This window comes from Saimiri boliviensis, chromosome 10, assembly GCF_048565385.1.
Source record: "Saimiri boliviensis isolate mSaiBol1 chromosome 10, mSaiBol1.pri, whole genome shotgun sequence".
NCBI classification, from domain to species: Eukaryota; Metazoa; Chordata; class Mammalia; order Primates; family Cebidae; genus Saimiri; species Saimiri boliviensis.
This window is the reverse complement of record NC_133458.1, coordinates 39,549,853-39,567,535: the sequence shown is the minus strand read 5'-3', so window position 1 is coordinate 39,567,535 and position 17,683 is coordinate 39,549,853. Positions and strand designations below refer to the sequence as shown.

The 17,683-nt window shown below is 34.9% G+C and overlaps 1 protein-coding gene across 3 annotated transcripts in view; it reads right to left on the bottom strand.

Annotated features, from left to right (window-relative positions):
- ASZ1 (ankyrin repeat, SAM and basic leucine zipper domain containing 1) overlaps nucleotides 1–17,683 on the bottom strand; it is a 60,382-nt gene that overhangs the window by 16,937 nt on the left and 25,762 nt on the right. For 2 of the 3 annotated variants that reach the window (XM_003921053.3, XM_003921054.4), the window contains exons 5-10: nucleotides 7,621–7,732; nucleotides 6,611–6,745; nucleotides 4,643–4,767; nucleotides 3,703–3,778; nucleotides 2,642–2,698; nucleotides 1,590–1,699 (exon numbers count right to left, since the gene is read on the bottom strand). In XM_003921053.3, the coding sequence (XP_003921102.1) occupies nucleotides 1,590–1,699; nucleotides 2,642–2,698; nucleotides 3,703–3,778; nucleotides 4,643–4,767; nucleotides 6,611–6,745; nucleotides 7,621–7,732 (615 nt within the window). The remainder of the gene's footprint in view (nucleotides 1–1,589; nucleotides 1,700–2,641; nucleotides 2,699–3,702; nucleotides 3,779–4,642; nucleotides 4,768–6,610; nucleotides 6,746–7,620; nucleotides 7,733–17,683) is intronic. The other variant, XM_010343848.3, reaches the window with a different exon arrangement.

Genomic DNA, 17,683 nt, shown 5'->3' with positions numbered 1-17,683 from the left:
TTGAATGTAGGTAACTCCCAAAACTCAACATTAAAAAACCATTAATCCAACATAAAATGGGCAAAAGATACTGTTAGACATTTCAACACAAAAAGTACAAAGATGACAAATAAGTAAAAGGCTGTTTGACATCAGCCATTAGTAAGGGCAAATAAAAACACAGCAAGCTATTACTATATACCTATCAGAAGTGGCCAAAAAATAATCATGCTAACACCAAATGCTGGTGAGGATGGAGAGCAAACTGGATTACTCATATACTGTTGCTGGAAATATAAAATAATCTTGCCGTTCTGGAAAACAGTTGGGCAGTTTTAAAATACACTAAATATGCTCTAAAAATGCTCTTTAGCATTTATCCCAGAGAAAGGAAATATATTTTCTAACAGAATCTTGTAGATGAATGTTCATAGTAGTTTTATTTGGAATAGCTAAAAACTAAAATCTACTCAAATGTTCTTCAATGGACAAATGATTAAACAAACTGTGGTAAACACATACCACAGGATACTACTCAGCAATATAAAGGCATTAACTATTGTACTGATACATGCAACGACTTTGATGATCCTCAAGAAAATTAGGATGACTGAAAAAAGTTAACCTCAAAAGGAGATATACTGTAAGATTCCATTTCTACAATATTCATGAAATAACATCATTAAAAAGATGGAGAACAAATTATTGGTTGCTAGGGGTTGGGATGGGAAGAAGGACAGATGTGGCCATAAAGGGGTAGTATGAGGGAGCCCTGTGTTAAGTACCTTGAATATGGAAGTAGTTGCATGAGACTACAAATGTGATAAAATTATATACACACACACACACACACACACATACACACACACACACACAAATGAGTGCATAACTCACAAGTAAGCTCTGTGGGTTGTACCAATGTAAATTTTCTAACTTGATTCTGTCCTACAGTTATAAAAGATACTAATATTGTGCAAAGCTAGTTAAACAGTGTATGGAACTTCCCTCTGTAAATCTTTGAAATACTTCAACAATCTATATTTCAAAAATTAAAAAAATCATTTATTGCTCTATAATATGTTAATAAAATCAAATATCATTATTTTCAAAATAGATTTTGGATTATTAATAACCACTGCTTGACAAGTTTATAATACTGGAAATGAAGCTTACATACTGGTACCATAATTTCTCATACAGTAAGGCTGAAAATGGAACTGAGCTACAAGATAAATGTTTTCTTATTGCCCTAAGTGAAAATATTACTACTTTGAATTTTCAATTTAAATTCTAAAATGATTTTTTAGAGTAAAATGTATACTATAAAAAGCATGGGATTGTTTTTGAAGTTCAATTGCAATGAAAAAATAAAACAAAAATATTTCTATGTGAGTTAACAGGAAGACACATTATTTTGCTTCTTGGTAAATGGCTTTATAAAAATTAACTTTACAAAGCACATCCAATTCTAGAACATGGTATATTCAAAAATTTATTATCCTGGGAAAATGATGGTATCAAGTAAAATGATTCAGACATTATGAAAATTAAACTAAAAAAGAACAGTTGGTTCTTAACACTGTTAATATAAATGACTAAGTTAATTTTACCTGATTTCCAGCTTTGCCTCTTCAGACAACTCTCCAAACTGTATCTCTTCTACCTCTAGTTCTTTAAGAGCAGCTAGAATTTTCTGCTGGTCTTTACTGGCAAATCCATTCTGAGCAGAAATAATTTTAAGGTACAGTAAGTTAGTTACACTTGAATAATGTAAAACTCAAAATCACTACAGATGTTTTCTTGAGGAATTCACATCTTAAAAAAATAGACATATATTGGAAAAATAACACATTTCTAAAAAATATATGGCTTTCTTGTAACTGTGATTGATGTTAGTTACAGCATTAAAATATTTAGATATTATATATAATAACTATAGTCAATTTTTTGCAATACATAACAATTATGATGGACTCCCATAACAAATTACTAGAACTGAATATGTACTATTTCAAAAAAACACAGTGAAACAAATTTTCCTTCAACTTTTTATTTAAAATATTATCAGTGATAAATGAGAATTAAGCCCCATCTTTGTCTTCTACCTTTAGTGTTAAACTAAATTTTCTATACTGGATTTAGCTTTGTAGTATGCTTATTGATTTTTAGTGATATTAAAAATTTTAAGTTTCCAATGGGATCTTGAAGCCAGATCCCTGCTTTTTACATATCCTATTTATCAAGGTATCTCTAACAGATCCTGCAGCTATATGTTATGAGATAATACAAGATGGCAAAATAAGAGGTCTTAATAGTTTTGAGAACCAAATGCAAGTCTTGAAAGACATGTGTTAATACCCATATACATAAAGGACGATCTCTTATTGCTAAGTGCTCTATATTACAAATCTATTTCACATTTGAAACTGAAGGATCAGTTTTCGCTTAGACATCATAACAATCTAAAACAAAACAAAACAAAACCCAAACTGTAAGTCTTCACATGTTCTTAAAGTAACTTAATACTAACATACTAACACAAAATTTTAGATATGGTTATCATAATCATTTTAAACAAAGCATTTTAAACAGAGAAAAGAAAAGGATCCACAATTTAAAAAGCATCAAAAATATATTGGGAATTTTTGAAACGGATACTAACTTTTGTAAATTCATCTTCCCTCATGGTCAAAAGCTGTCTTAAAGTTATATCCCTTTCCTGCAAAAAAGGAAAAAAAAAAAAAATGGCCACCTTTCCATACAATTAAAATAGTAGAAGGGAAAGTAGTGAAGTATTCATAAGTTAGTTCATGCTTCATTCTCAAGCAAATTCCAACTTTCTAGAGGGGACAGGATATGTAGATATAGAACAATACTATTGAGTAGATAGTAATGAGTATCATAACAACTATACTCACCTAAAAAGGATAAACATAGCTAGTTTTCCAGATTTAAATAAAATGATTACCATTCATATTTGTTTACATTTAAAAAAAGCAGTTCTATAAAATTGGACAGAAATGTTTTATTAGTATTTTAAATTTCTGATTGTATCACATTAAACCATCATGTATTTTTTACTCATCATTTCTCAACATAGGGAGAAATTTCAAGATTATGCAATGAAGCTCAACTTTGAAATATTTTAACAGCATGTGCATACTCCCAAGAAGTGTCTATCTTAAATAGTGCTTTACTGCAGCATCCCCACTTAGGTGATAACTGTCATGGACTCAAACCCCAGAATGTATACTTAAAGCACCGAGACATTGCTTGGCATGTGATCTGATTTAACCTTCATGACAACCCTATACTAGGTATTATTATCCCTATGAAGAAAATGAGATATTTAAGTCACATATTTCAATGATTAAACATTACACCAAGAATCTGATACCAGGTGTGTCTGGTTTAAAATCATGCTCTTCCTATATTCTACTAAAGATGAGCAAAGACAGATTTGTATCTAAGGGCTCAGGTATATATGAAGGTTAGATAGTGGGTAAGAACTGTTTAATTTCGGATTCCAATTTATGTAAATTTCTAGAATAATACATTTTTGAAGTGTTTATTACAAATTTAAAATCAGAATGTACTAAAAATTATGGAGGAAAGTAAATTGGCAGTTATTCATAGACATGTTTATGAATTAATATCTAATGTTATATTAACCGACAAATAAACATATATGCATAACTCACTGTAGGTTATATAAGATCTTACCTTTAATAAATCTGTCATATGTTCAAGTCCAAGACCATGTAAAAATACTTCCAGATCTCCAAATTCTGCATATGAACTATACACATTTATAGCAATGTCAATTTTAGAATAGACTATAAATGCACAAGCAATAAATATATATTTATATTGCAAGAGAATATGAGTAAGAATAAGAACGAATTAATGTAGAATATATTTGCAATCTGCACACCAGACCTATGCTATATCAAAGGAATGATTGAAGTTTTGTGACTGAAGATATATGAGGAATGTAGCTTATCTTTCCCCAAAATGAAAATACATGCCAGTATGTACTTCTCGTGAAATTTCTGCACATAAAAATCTCCTCAGCTTGGCACAGTGGCATGCACCTATAGTCCCAGCTACTTGGGAGATTGAGGTGGAAGAACTGCTTGAGCCCAGGTGTTTGAGGCAAAAACAAACAAACAAACAAACAAAACCCACAAAAAGCAAAAAAACGAAAAACAAACCACCTCTTTATTGCAATAAATAAAATGTAAATAACTTGAAATGGGGTAAGGGGAGAATTATTTTTGGCCATGTACTGAACAGCAGTGTTCCAGGGGGAAAAGTGTATTTTTAATTTTAGCTTATAAAATTAGAAACGTACTAAAAATAATTAGAAAACAAGGCATAATACTGTTTGAACACTAATATAATTTCAGAACCTTTTAAAAATAAGTTTTATTGTTAATATTTTAATGTACTTAAAGTTTACATTTAAAGTTTTTATTAGAGTTAGTACATAAAAATGAAAAAACATTTTCTAAAATTGTGGAGTATACTAAAAACCCAGATATCTAAAAACGCTCATAAACATTTAAAATATCAGATATTATAAGTCACCACATTTACTACAGCAAAATATACATATTTTTAACTTATAGGTATTCTGTTGAACTAAAACATGTTATATTACCTAAAAATGTGGTCATTTTCTCTATCAGAATCTGTTGTTAATATTTTACAAATAGTTTCTTCCTTAGTTAGCTGTTGAAGTTTTCCTTCCAATGGATTTAAAGTAAAAGAAAGTAAGTTGAAGATCTGAAAAAAGTTAACAACATTAAAATATAATTAACATTGGTACAATATAACTTACACTTAAAAGAAACCATATGATTATCTCATATCCAGAATGAAAATTTTAGCAAGTAAGAGGGACAGAAGTTTCACAATTTACCCTGATGGCAACTTAAAAAAAAAAATTGATACATGACAGCTGTACATATTTTCGGGGTACATATATTTTGATATATATATACAATGTGTAACAAATCAGGCTAAGTGGGATATCAAGTAAATTCTTCCTTGACCTATAATAATAGTAAGAAAAGCAAAAAAGTACATCTAATTAAAAATAGTAAAGATTAAAGGAAGAGAGTAATTAATATCTTTGGTAAGGTATAAAGCAAAACTAAAAATTCCATTTGGATAAGTGACTCAGATTAAATATTAAGGTAGTACGTTAAAAACATTGCTAAATAGAAAGAGAATAATAAGCATAACTAAATATATACAAATCCTAACTGAATACCTCAAAAAGATATGGTGAAATTTCTTAGTTTTAAAATCTAACTTATTAGAAAGTCAAGGTTATATCATGTAATCAGTCAAAATGCAAGATCAAATCTCATTTCAATAAATGATTTATGACTCAAAATAACCTTTGATGTTTATAAACTTCTTATTTCAAGTTTGGTGTCATCTACTCTAAATTTAACAATGTTATAAAATAAATTTAAGTTTTTGAATTTTCAAAGCTTAGAAGAAAAACGGTAAATTCCTTTTTCAAGTTCTACAGGGCTTTAGTGATTACCATTTACCTTATAATAATTTTGAAAAAAATTTTTTTTTACGATATTCAAAGAAATGTTTAATTATTTGATGCTGATACAGTTTTTTTTTTTTTAAATTTAAAATGAAACAAATCCTTTTGTGCCTTTTAAGGTTTCCTTTTAAGCCATATGCCTATATTCTATTTAAAGAATAATTTTTTAAAAATAAAAAGAATAATTTAAGAACTGTACACATAGGGACAAGCCATAAGCTGCACCAACTGGATCCTAGATCCTCTTTCCCCAAGGGCAGCCCATTCTTGGTTCTTTGAAAATATTAAAATAACATTTGGAAAATGATAGGCATGTTTATCAGGTTGCTTAAAAGGTTAGAGGAAGTTACTTTACATGCAGTAAAAGTGGCTTGGTCTGATGATTACATGACAGAATCTTTGGAATTTTATGTGTTTTCAAATTCAGGAATTCAGTGTTACAAACTCTTAAACTTAAATAACTTAGTTTTATAATTGTACTATATTTGGTCCTTGCTTAGACATTACAGACTTGTGGCTAAGGCTTTAATCTTCAGACCAGAAGTTCATATTGATAAAGTAACTTAATGTATGGCAAGTATCCATTATTGAGTTTAACATCTGAATGACAATTATACATCCAGCTATATTATCACTTTATTGTATGCCCTGTCACACATATAAGAGTGAATGCTGCTTAAATAATTTAATTTTTAAATTGCTTAATATATTAATTAAACTTACAAAAGAATGTTTTGGTTACATGTTCAAACTCTGGCATTTTGCTAGCTTTCACTAAATAACTTTTAAAATTCCGGACCAGTTAAAAAGGTTTAAATAGCATATTATAATTTTATTCCTGGGGCCAGAATAAGATTTTATTACTCTTTTATAGAGCTTTTAAATTAGTGTATTATAAGTGCATCTTCTTTAGAAGATGATCCTCTAGAAAAATAGTTTTCATTACCTGGCTGGAGGAAATACACATATATAAACAATTTAATAATTGCCAGATACACTATAATTACACTTGTAAATTCTAACAAAAAATGCAAAAGTTTAATATATGCAGAAGGATACCTCATGATGTTTGTTTCTTTTTGCAATCTCACTGGGCAGCTTTCCATCTTTGGTTTGTAGCATTTTATTAGCTCCAAGTTCAAGCAACTTCAAAACTATACTTTTATGACCCTGACGTGCTGCCCACGTTAAAGCCTGTAAGTTGGGGAGAAAAGAAGATTGTTTAAAGAGAAAGAGTGTATATGAGACAGATAGGAAAAGTTTTCAACAGTATTTATGGCACAATAAAAAAGTGAACATAGTTAATTAATGGAATGATGCAATCTCTTCATTTCACAGTATAATGTAAACATATTTCCAAAGCTGTAATTGCAAAGCTGACTGCAAAGCTCATTGATTTTTTTAAAGGCAGTATTTTATACAATTAACTGATGTTATGGAATAAAATGATTTATTTGCTAATCACTGAAGGGTTTTCTACAAAAAAGAATTCTTATGTGTATTTCAGAGCCCAAATTTTGCTGAGTTACTTTTTTTTTTTTTTTTTTTTTTTGGTCAAGATTAAGGACTAAGAGAGTTAGTTAATTCCTTATTCCTTATTCCTATTTATTTCTTTTTTTATTTTTTGAGACGGAGTTGCGTTCTTATTGCCCAGGCTGAAGTGCAGTGGTACGATCTTGGCTCACTGCAACCTCTGCCCCCCGGCTTCAAGTGATTCTCTTGGCTTGGCCTCCTGAGTAGCTGAGATTACAGGTACGCACCACCACGCCTGGCTAATTTTTTGTATTTTTAGTAGAAATGGGGTTTTTACCATGTTGGCCAGGCTGCTCTCGAACTCCTGACCTCAGGTGATCCACTTGCCTTTGCTCCCAAAGTGCAGGGATTACAGGCATGAGCCAGCACGCCTGGCCTTCTATTTCAACTGTTGATTTTTTTCAACAGATAGCAATTATATCCCAGCCCTTTTGTAATTATTACTTCTTAAAACTCTTTTTTGTAGATTAGTGATAATACTAATGTGGTATCAGTGTCTCAGAAACAAAAAGAAACATTTTAAAAATGTTTCTCACAGTGTAACCATTCTCATCCTGGGTATTAACTTCTGCTCCACTAGCAACAAGGAGAGCAACAACCTGGGTGTGACCATCTCGAGCAGCATACATGATTGGGGTCATAAGTCTCCTAAGGAGGAGGAAAAAAAAATAGGTGTTAATGCTGCCATTAATCTGTCATTTTCATTAATTTAACCATACACAATACCACCAGTACTGCTTTGAAAACAAAAACAAATGAAAGCTTTTGCTAAATCAGGTGATTTAAAAATCCAATTTTCCTACAAATAACTACAAGTGAAAGAGGTAACACTTTTAAAGTGCTGAATGCTTACACAGCACCCTCTAGTGAAGAAATGTATTAAAACAATCATGAAATAAGCCATGCTTTCTACTATGAAGTTCACTAATACATGTATTCATCTAGAAAACTATCAGAGTACCCACACTATGCTTATGCTAGGAATATAGTAATGAATGATCCAAATAAGGCCTCTGGCCTCAAAGGATTTGCTAAAACAAATGCTTATTACATTTTATTTAGAGGATTGCTGAAACAAAAATGTAAATTAAAAAACTTTTTATTCTAACTTGGACACTTACTATATATAATCAGAAAAGAGATAAGTCGAATAGATTAACCAGCTTAATACTCTCTTAAAGAGTACTTTCTGGGAGAGTATAGTGGTTTCTCTGTAGCTTATCATTTCCCAGAATTAGAGATTGAATCCTTCTACTCCTGAAAGTTAGTCAGCTTGTGGGCCTATTCCAAGGAGACCCCATTTTATCTGCTCTACTTGGGCTGAAAGTTAACATCATGGTCTGTTTTAAAGGAGGTCTGACATTCTGAGCCCAATTTTCGTGAGTCACCGAAATATATTTGATTTACACACAAAGAACTTTGGAAAAGAAAAAGAAATGATTTCAGAGTTCTATGTTTTGATCTTACCAAGAAAGTTTATATTGGTTATTCACATTACATATACTACCTACAAATAGACTATTTCTCTGTAAGGTTGTTAGTATAAGGGATACCCTGAATCTGATAACTTCACACCAATGTCCTTATTAGCACAAAGCAATACGTATATCTCTGTTTCATCTACTTTGTGGTATATTATAATTTGAATGTTTTATGTGAAATTATATGCTAAGGTAGTCGTACAACATTGCCTCCTCTATTTTGAGTATCCTTACATAGTGGCTTCATTAGACAGACAATCTTTTTTTTTTTTTTTTTTTTTTTTTTTAAGACGGAGTTTTGCTCTTGTTACCCAGGCTGGAGTGCAGTGGCGCGATCTCGGCTCACTACAACCTCCGCCTCCTGGGTTCAAGCAATTCTCCTGCCTCAGCCTCCTGAGTAGCTGGGATTACAGGCACGTGCCACCATGCCCAGCTAATTTTTTGTATTTTTAGTAGAGACGGGGTTTCACCATGTTGACAAGGATGGTCTTGATCTCTCGACCTCGTGATCCACCCGCCTTGGCCTCCCAAAGTGCTGGGATTACAGGCTTGAGCCACTGCGCCCAGCGACAATCTTTATGAGGTAAAGATTGAATTTCCTAGATAACTTAAGCAAATACAAAAAAAATATATGCAACTGGCCACGTGTGGTAGCTCATGCCTGTAATCTTAGTACTCGGGAGGCTGAAGAGAGCGGACTGCTTGAGTCTGAGAGTTCAAGACCAGCCTGGGCTACAGATGAAAACCTGTCTCTACTTAGAATACAACAACAACAACAAAAATTAGCTGAGTGTTGTCATGCACACTTATGATCCCAGCTACTCCGGAGGTGGGAGAATTGCCTAAGCCTGGGAGGTCAAGACTTCAGTGAGCCAAGATCATGCTACTGCACTGCAGCCTGGGCAACCAGAGTGAAACACTGTCTCAAAAACAACAACAACAACAACAAACACAAAAAAACCCCACATACACACACGTGACAACAACAAATTATTTGAATTAACCATTCGAATTCAAATTCTTCATTACGTCTAAATCTGAACTCTTGATGTGTCATCTCCACTGCACTTACCCCTGTAATAACCCAAATCTGCTCCTCTCAGTTTTCCCTATTTCATGAAGGCACCAATAACCACATTACTCAGGCTTAAGACTAGGCATAATTCATGACTCTTCTCTGTCATTCCAAGTACAAGTCATCAGCAGGTCCTATTAGCCCTATCTTCATAATCTGCTTCTGATCACTTCTCATCACCTCATTAGCCACTGCAGTGGTCCAAGCCAACATCATCTTACTCTGACTTCTATTATCGCCATACCCTCATAACTGCTCTCCATGCTTCCATTCTTGGTCACTTAACAGTTTATTCTCTTTGAAAATGCCAAGTTCTCCCCTTTGCAGGAACTGTGAAAGTGTTCTTCCCTTTCCTCAGACCTTCATCTTGCTAACTCCTTACTCTTTTCAGATCCTTATGATAAGAAAACCAATAACATTTACAAACCTATAGCTAGACTAAGAAAAAAAGAGAGAAGAAACAACTTACCAGTATCAGGAAAAAGAGAAGTAACCTCAGTACAGATTATCCAGATTTTAGAAGTATGAGGAAGTATTATAAACAAATTTATGCCAATAAATTAGACAACTTAGATGAAATGGATAAATTTCTCAAAATACACAAACTATCACAGCTCAGTCAAAAAGAAATAAACTGAATAGACCTAGATTTATTTTTTAAAAATCTTAATTAGTAATTATAAATTAAATTAAATTTTCCACAAAGAAAACAAGCAGCCAGATGGCTTCACTGGTAAATTCTACCAAACAGTTAATGAAAAACACCACCAATTCTAAACAAACTCATCAGTAAACTGAAAAGGAGAAGATGTTTCTCAAATAATTCTATGAAGCACAAATTACTCTTCTATCAAAAGCAGAGAGTGCCATTGTAAGGAAAGAAAACTATAAATCAATAATCTTCCTCTTTCTATTTATTGCTTTCTCTGTTTTGCAGAAGCTATAAGGTTTATCCATTTGTCTATTTTTGCTTTTGTTGCTTGTGTTTTTGATGTCTATTTGAAAGTTCCTTATCCTAATTAATTTCAGGAACCATTTTTTCCTGTGTTTTCTTCTCTAGTAATTTCATAGTTTTGGGTCATACATTTAAATTTTTATTTTGAGTTAATTTTTGTTTGTGGTAAGGTAACAGTCTAGACATATTTTTCTACATGTGGGTGTTGAACTTTCCGAGCACAGTTTATTCAAGTGATTGTCCTCATAGAATGTGTGCTCTTAGTACCTTTGGCAAAAATGAGTTGACTGTAACTGCATGAATTTATTTCTGAATTTTCTATTCCATTGCATTTGTCTATATTTGTCTGTCATTTGTCTATGTCTGTCTGTTCTCCCTACCACCCTCCACATTTTTTGCCACTGCCATGTGGTTTTGGTTACTATAGATTTGTAGCATATTTTGAAATCAGGTAGTGTGGTATCTCCAGCTTTTTCCTTTTTGTTCAATATTCTTTTATCTATCTGAGGTATTTTACATTTCCATGAAAAATTTTATGATTTTTATTTTATTTTATTTCCATTTGCAATTTAACATGGATTACATTGATTCTGTAGATCACATTGGGTGATATAAATATTTCATTAATATTCTTTCTAGTGCAAGGACATGGGATATCTTTCCATTTACTTGTGTAAATGTCTGCTTTACTATCCTTCATCGAGGTTTTATAGTTTTCATTTCATATATATTTATCTTTTGCCCTTTTGGTTAAGTTTATCCTTAGGTATTCTTTTTTTAGCTACTGTTTTGAAATAGCTTTCTTAATTTTTTCTGAGAAGTTTCACTGTTGGCCTATGGATGTTACTCATTTTGTATATTGATATTATATCTTGCAACTTTACTAAATTTATTATTTCTAGTAAATTTTTTTGTGGCATCTTACAGAGTTCTTTCTCTACATATACAAGATCATGTTTCCTGCAAACAGAGACACAGTTTAACTTCCTTTGTTCCAATTTGGATGCCTTTTATTGCATTCTCCTGCCTAATTGCTCTAGGTAGGACTTCAAGTATTATGATAAATAAAGGTAGGAAAAGTAGCCACACTTGTTCCAGATCACAGAGAAAGAAATTTTAAGTTTTCTCCATTGATTATGATGTTCACTGTGGGTTTGTCATATTTAGCCCTGATTGAGCTGAGATATGTTCCTTCTGTACTTGTTTTGTTGAGTTTTCATCATGAAGGAATATTATTATTTTTTTCAGCATCTACTGATACGATTATATGATTTTTCTTATTTATTTGCTGAAAATGATGTGTTACAATTATTTGTGTTTATTGATTCATCTTCACATTCTTTGGATGCATCCCATTTAATCATAGCAGATCATCTTTTTATTTTTTTGTCAAATGCAATTTTCAAGTGTTTTGTTGAGAAATTTTGCATTTGTGTTCATCGGGGATTGTTGCCTGAGTTTTCTTTTTTTTTTTTCCTGTTATGTATGATCTGTGGGGGTTGAAGTTGTATTTCAATAGAACTTTTAAAAATAGTTAAAAAGAATAAAGTTTATGTATATTATCTAACCATAATTAAAATTTATTTCTGGATGATATAGAACCTTTTTTGTTAGTCTCAATTTCTAGTTTCTTTGTTTCAATAAAATTTCCACTAGAGGGCATTCAAAGAAAAGCAGAAAGCAAAGCTCAGTCTGACCAAAAATAATATATTTTCACGATGTATTTGTCATTTATCTGTACTGAGGGTAAAACGGTTGGTCTTCATGTCATATTTTATATACAGTCCAGTATTTTCTGCTTAAAACACTCAGTTTATACTTGAGAGATTAATGAAACAACTATGATAAAGGACATTTTGACCATGATAAAATGCTAGGAATTAGATATCCATTTCCAGCTATCAGAAAAGTTTTGTTAGATCAAATCTCCCACTGAAAAAGACTGTAAAAGCTGATAAAATACAAATATGCTTGGAGACACAGTAGAAGAACCAAGTAGAAGAAGTCAAGCTCCTGGAGAGAAAAGCAACATTTGTTGAATTGAGTCTTATATTCTCTTCCACTTTTTCCCTTAGACATCTGCCAATTCCTGTGTAGCATTAGCAGAAAGCAGTACCTTTAGGCCTTCTTAAGGGGAAGGGGAACTCCAACACTAAAACTGGAGTTCAGGTCTACCAAGGCACTGAGAACTTCAAGAATCAAGAATCTGGAAAAAAGGAATAACAAAGGTGACCCTGCAAAGAAGTGATCTTCTATTGGACTACTGCCTTCAAAGTATTTTCAGGGGCTGAAGAAGACCAAGCTGAAACTAGATGCTAAGAGGGCTTTCAGCATTCCCATAAACAGCTGAGGAAATAAAAGCTGGCTTCATGATCCTCAAAGGGAGAGTTTGAGGAAGCCTGATAGATGAGAGATCCCCAAGTTTGAACTGGGACTGTGGAAAATACAAGAAATAAACTGATCCTGAAATCCAGCCTTGAACCATCTTAATCCCTGATTAAACTGAGGTGATCTGCCCTTATTCTATCAGTCAGAAGTACATTAAATATTTTCTGGAAGCAAACAGACCTGTACCAAAGTTTCATATAATATCCAGCATTCAACCAAAAGTTACCAAGCATTCTAGGAGACAGAGCTAAGTGACAAGCAAACAAACAAAAAAGACCTATAGATGTTATTAAAAACATGCTTTAGAATAAATGTGATTACTGTTAAAGAAAAATAGAAGGAAAAATTAATTAAAGACCTAAACTTTAGAGAAAAAAGAAGCAATCAGAAATTGTAGAACTAAGAAACAAGACTGATAAAATAAAAAAGTTAATAGATGAGTTTAATAGTAGATTAGTTACAGAAGAGAATTAATGGCCTGGAAGATAGACCAAAGGAAAATACCCAGTGTGAAATATGAAGAAGATAAAGAAAGAAAGAGTGTTAAGAAACAAGTGGGTATAGGTATAATGGTCTAAATGTCAATTTAGAGGAGAGAGAAAATGAAGAAAAAGCAGTATCTTTTTTTTTGAGATGGCGTTCTGTCGCCAGGCTGGAATACAGTGGCGAGATCTTGGCTCACTGCAACCTCCACCTCTGGGGTTCAAAAGATTCTCCTTGCCTCAGCCTCCTGAGTAGCTGAGACTACAGGCATGTGCCACCATGCCCAGATAATTTTTTAATTTTTAGTAGAGACAGGGTTTCACTATGTTGGTCAGGATGTCTTGATCTCTTGACCTTGTGATCCACCAGCCTCGGCCTCCCAAAGTGCTGGGATTACAGGTATGACTCATCACACCCAGCTAAAAACCAGTATCTTAAGACATACTGCCTGAAAAATTTCCCAAACTAATGAAATACATCAAACAACAGATTTAAGAATTCCTGTGAACTATAAGTGGGACAAAAACAAAACCCCACTATGTCTAGGGATACCACAGCAAAGCTGATTTAAAAAAAAAAAGGACCAACCGCAACAGAAAATCTTAAAAACAACCAGAGGATAAAATCTACTACCTTCAAAGAATCAGCAATAAGAGTAGCAGCTGACTTTTGTTGTGCTAGACCCCTACTGACTCCAATAGGGATGGCACTGTGGTTAAGAGGTTGAAGGAGAGACCCAGAACCAACAAATGAGACACAGAGTTTGAGAACTTACATACAGGGCAGTCCAGGAATGACAGGCTAGACAGGAAAATTGATACCGTTTGTAAAAAACAATTACGTTACATAGCATTTTTTTTTTTTTTGAGACCTAGGTTCACTCTTGTTGCTCAGGTTGGAGTGCAATGGTACAATCTTGGCTCACTGCAACCTCCGCCTTCCAGGTTCAAGCAATTTTCCTGCCGCAGCCTCCCAAGTAGCTGGTATTACAGGTGCATGCCACCATGCTTACTAATTTTGTATTTTCAGTAGAGATGGAGTTTTATCATGTTGATCAGGCTGTTCTTGAACTCCAGACCTCAGGTGATCCGCCTGCCTCAGCCTCCCAAAGTGCTGGAATTACAAGCATGAGCCACCATGCCCAGCCTTACATAGCATTTTTACTTTGTCATTTCTACCTAGCAAACTTCACCTAGCAACCTCCACCTAGCAACCTCCACTTACCCCAAAACAAAGGGTCTCTAATCCCCTGTACAGCCTGTATTCCAAGGAATGGGCCAGGGGTTCAGACGTCCTTAGTGGATAAGGGGTGAATCTTTGGGTTGGCCACTCTTGGATTCCTTAGCTTGGAAGCCGGAACAAGCATTCTTTTTAGACCATTCAGCCGCTCTTAGGGTATGCTTGAGTTATTGCTGTCAAGTGCATCTGCCATACATTCCACCTCAGCATATTCCTGAATGACCCTCACATTTTTATAATTTTTTTTGTGTATGTGATTTTTGGGGGCCAGGTAGGTGGAGACACAGTATGTGCGGCCAAATGCTGTGGCAGCAATACAAACTATAAAAAAGAGAATAACAAACATAATAGAAATCATACTGTATTGAAGGTTTTTCTAGGCACTTTGAAGTTGATTAAACCAGGCTTAGTAGCCTCCACCAAGACTGTCCTTCAGTTGTCAAACAGGTGAAGGGCTGAGTACCAAATGGAACTCTGTGCTTAAGGAGCTATTAGTTGATGTGCTCCTCTTGTTTGGAGGCTAATCTTGCAGGTATGTCTGCTATTTGGCCAGAATTTGGTTTCCGAAAGGTATCCTTTACTAACCTGCTTTGGGATAGCAGGTGCATATCAGTACTGGGAGCCCCTTTGTCATGTTGCCCACTTGTCGTAAGGGACGCTATATTTAGCTTCAGCCCCCTTCCATGGCTGGGACTAGAACCTTAATGGCACACCCCTCAGGGTAACTGGCTATGTCCAATTCAAAAGGTTGTCTCTGTGGATCAGCTCCAGTGGGCCCCCATCTTGACTAAGTGGTATAGGGGCCTGAGGAGTTGGGCCAAGTCGGGAATAAAAGGACACCAATACCCTATAAGGCTTAAGAAGGTCTGCAACTGCTTTGGTGTGGTAGGACCTGAGTAGGCCTACACCTTATCTATAATGGCAGAAAGAACAACTTTAGTCTTACCCAACAGGATAACATAAGCCTAGACCCTTAACTGTCTGTGCTGCCCATACGCTGCTTGCCACCTGAGAGGGAAAGGTGGGGACTAGCAACCTCCATTACTAATCCAAAGGTGGGGCTGCAGTTTGTAAGCTGGAAAAAGACTTAGTTAGCACGTTATCATTAATTTAATGGAAAACAGGTACCCTCTCCAGGGTAATCCATTGATTGAGGTCTGTGGTTACTAGACTCTGACAGATAGTGGGGCTATGTAAATATCCTTGGGGTGAGATGGTAAAGATCCATTGTTCTCCTTTCTAGGTGAATGCAAATTGGTCTTGACTTTGGGGCAATGGAGATGCTGAAGGTGGCTTTGGCTAAATTGGTAAGAAAATATTACAGGCCAAGCATCTGTCCTATTTTCATCAGATGGGAAGTGATATTTTAATTTTTGGTAACGTATTGTTACTTCCCATATCCCGTCAGGCTTCTGCACAAGCCATACAGTGTTACTGTATGGGCTGTGTACTACTGACCTTATAATGTCTACCTGGGCTAATTCCTTAGCAGTTTCTGTGATTTTTATCATGCCCCTAACCCCTACCCACAAGTAGTATTGCTTCAGTACTACTAATTGCTATGGGGCTGACAACTGTACTGGCTGTATTGGTACCCATTTTGTGTTCCCCTGATTATGTTTTACCATCCTAACTCCCAGTTGGAATTTTTCGGCAGTTGTTTGGAGGGTCAAGCCTGACAAGATACCCATTCCCAAGATGTATTTTGGGATAGGAGCTATATGTGCTAAATAGGGTCTTCGTGACAGTCTCCCAACTTGTAATACTAGTTCAACCTTTATACCTCATCCCCACCCCCCACCATATTACTATCTATTGCTGCTATAGGCCCTTAGAACCAATAGGTGTTAACTTCCATGAGTGCAATTGGCTGCAGTATCCACTATAGCAGGGGTCCCACACCCCCGGGCAGCAGACTGGCACTAGTCTGTGGCCTGTTAGGAACTGAGCCACAGAGTAGGAGGTGAGTGGCAGGCGAGCAAGCATCACCACCTGAGCTCTACCTCCTGTTAGATCAGTGGTGACATTAGATTCTCACAGGAGTATGAACCCTTCTGTGAACTGCCCATGTGAGAGATCTGCGTGCTCTTGATGAGAATCAACTAACTCCGGACGATCTGAGGTGGAACAGTTTCATCCCAAAACATCCCCTACCCCCAGTCAGTGGAAAAACTGTCTTACACAAAACTGGTCCCTGGTGCCAAAAAGGTGAGGGACCACTCTGCACTAAAGCAAGCACAGTCTATTTATTTTTAGGTGACTTATATATAGTTTTGCATGAGGCCTCTGGTCCCTGGCCATCATTGCTTTTATTGGGATTCTGAGGCCTTGGCCTTTATCTTAAGCTAAAGGGGTTTGTGCCTCCCATCTCTCTGTGGGGGGGCTGGTGGGCTGAGCCTAAGGTTTCTCAGTGAAGTGCTATTCTGGCTTGAGTTTTTACCGCAGTCTAACCAAAACAGCATTAGGCTTTTCATCTATTTTTTTTTTCAGGAGGTATCCCTGCTATTAGTAGGTTGCCTACATTTATCGACAAGTCACTCTGACGAGCCTCTTGACTGTCTCCTTTTTTTTTTTTTTTATTGCATTTTAGGTTTTGGGGTACATGTGATGAACATGCAAGATTGTTGCATAGGTACACACATGGCAGTGTGCTTTGCTGCCTTCCGTCCCCTCACCTGTATCTGTCATTTCTCCCCATGCTATCTCTTCCCACCTCCCCACCCGACTGTCTCCTTTTTTTGTGACTCCCTTGTCTTTCATCTAGCAGTGCATACCTCTTGCTTATGCAGTTTTTCTGTTTCCCTTAAGTCAGTGGTCACTTGGGCTGCCAGGGATACTGGCTGCCATATTAGGGTGCTTAAGATGGAAAACCAGCATGCTATACCACTAGTTAGGTGTTAATTGCAGAACTCTCTTTTATTCTGGCATAGCCAATTCATTGTTGGAACCATGAAGATTTTTAGCATAAATATTAATAT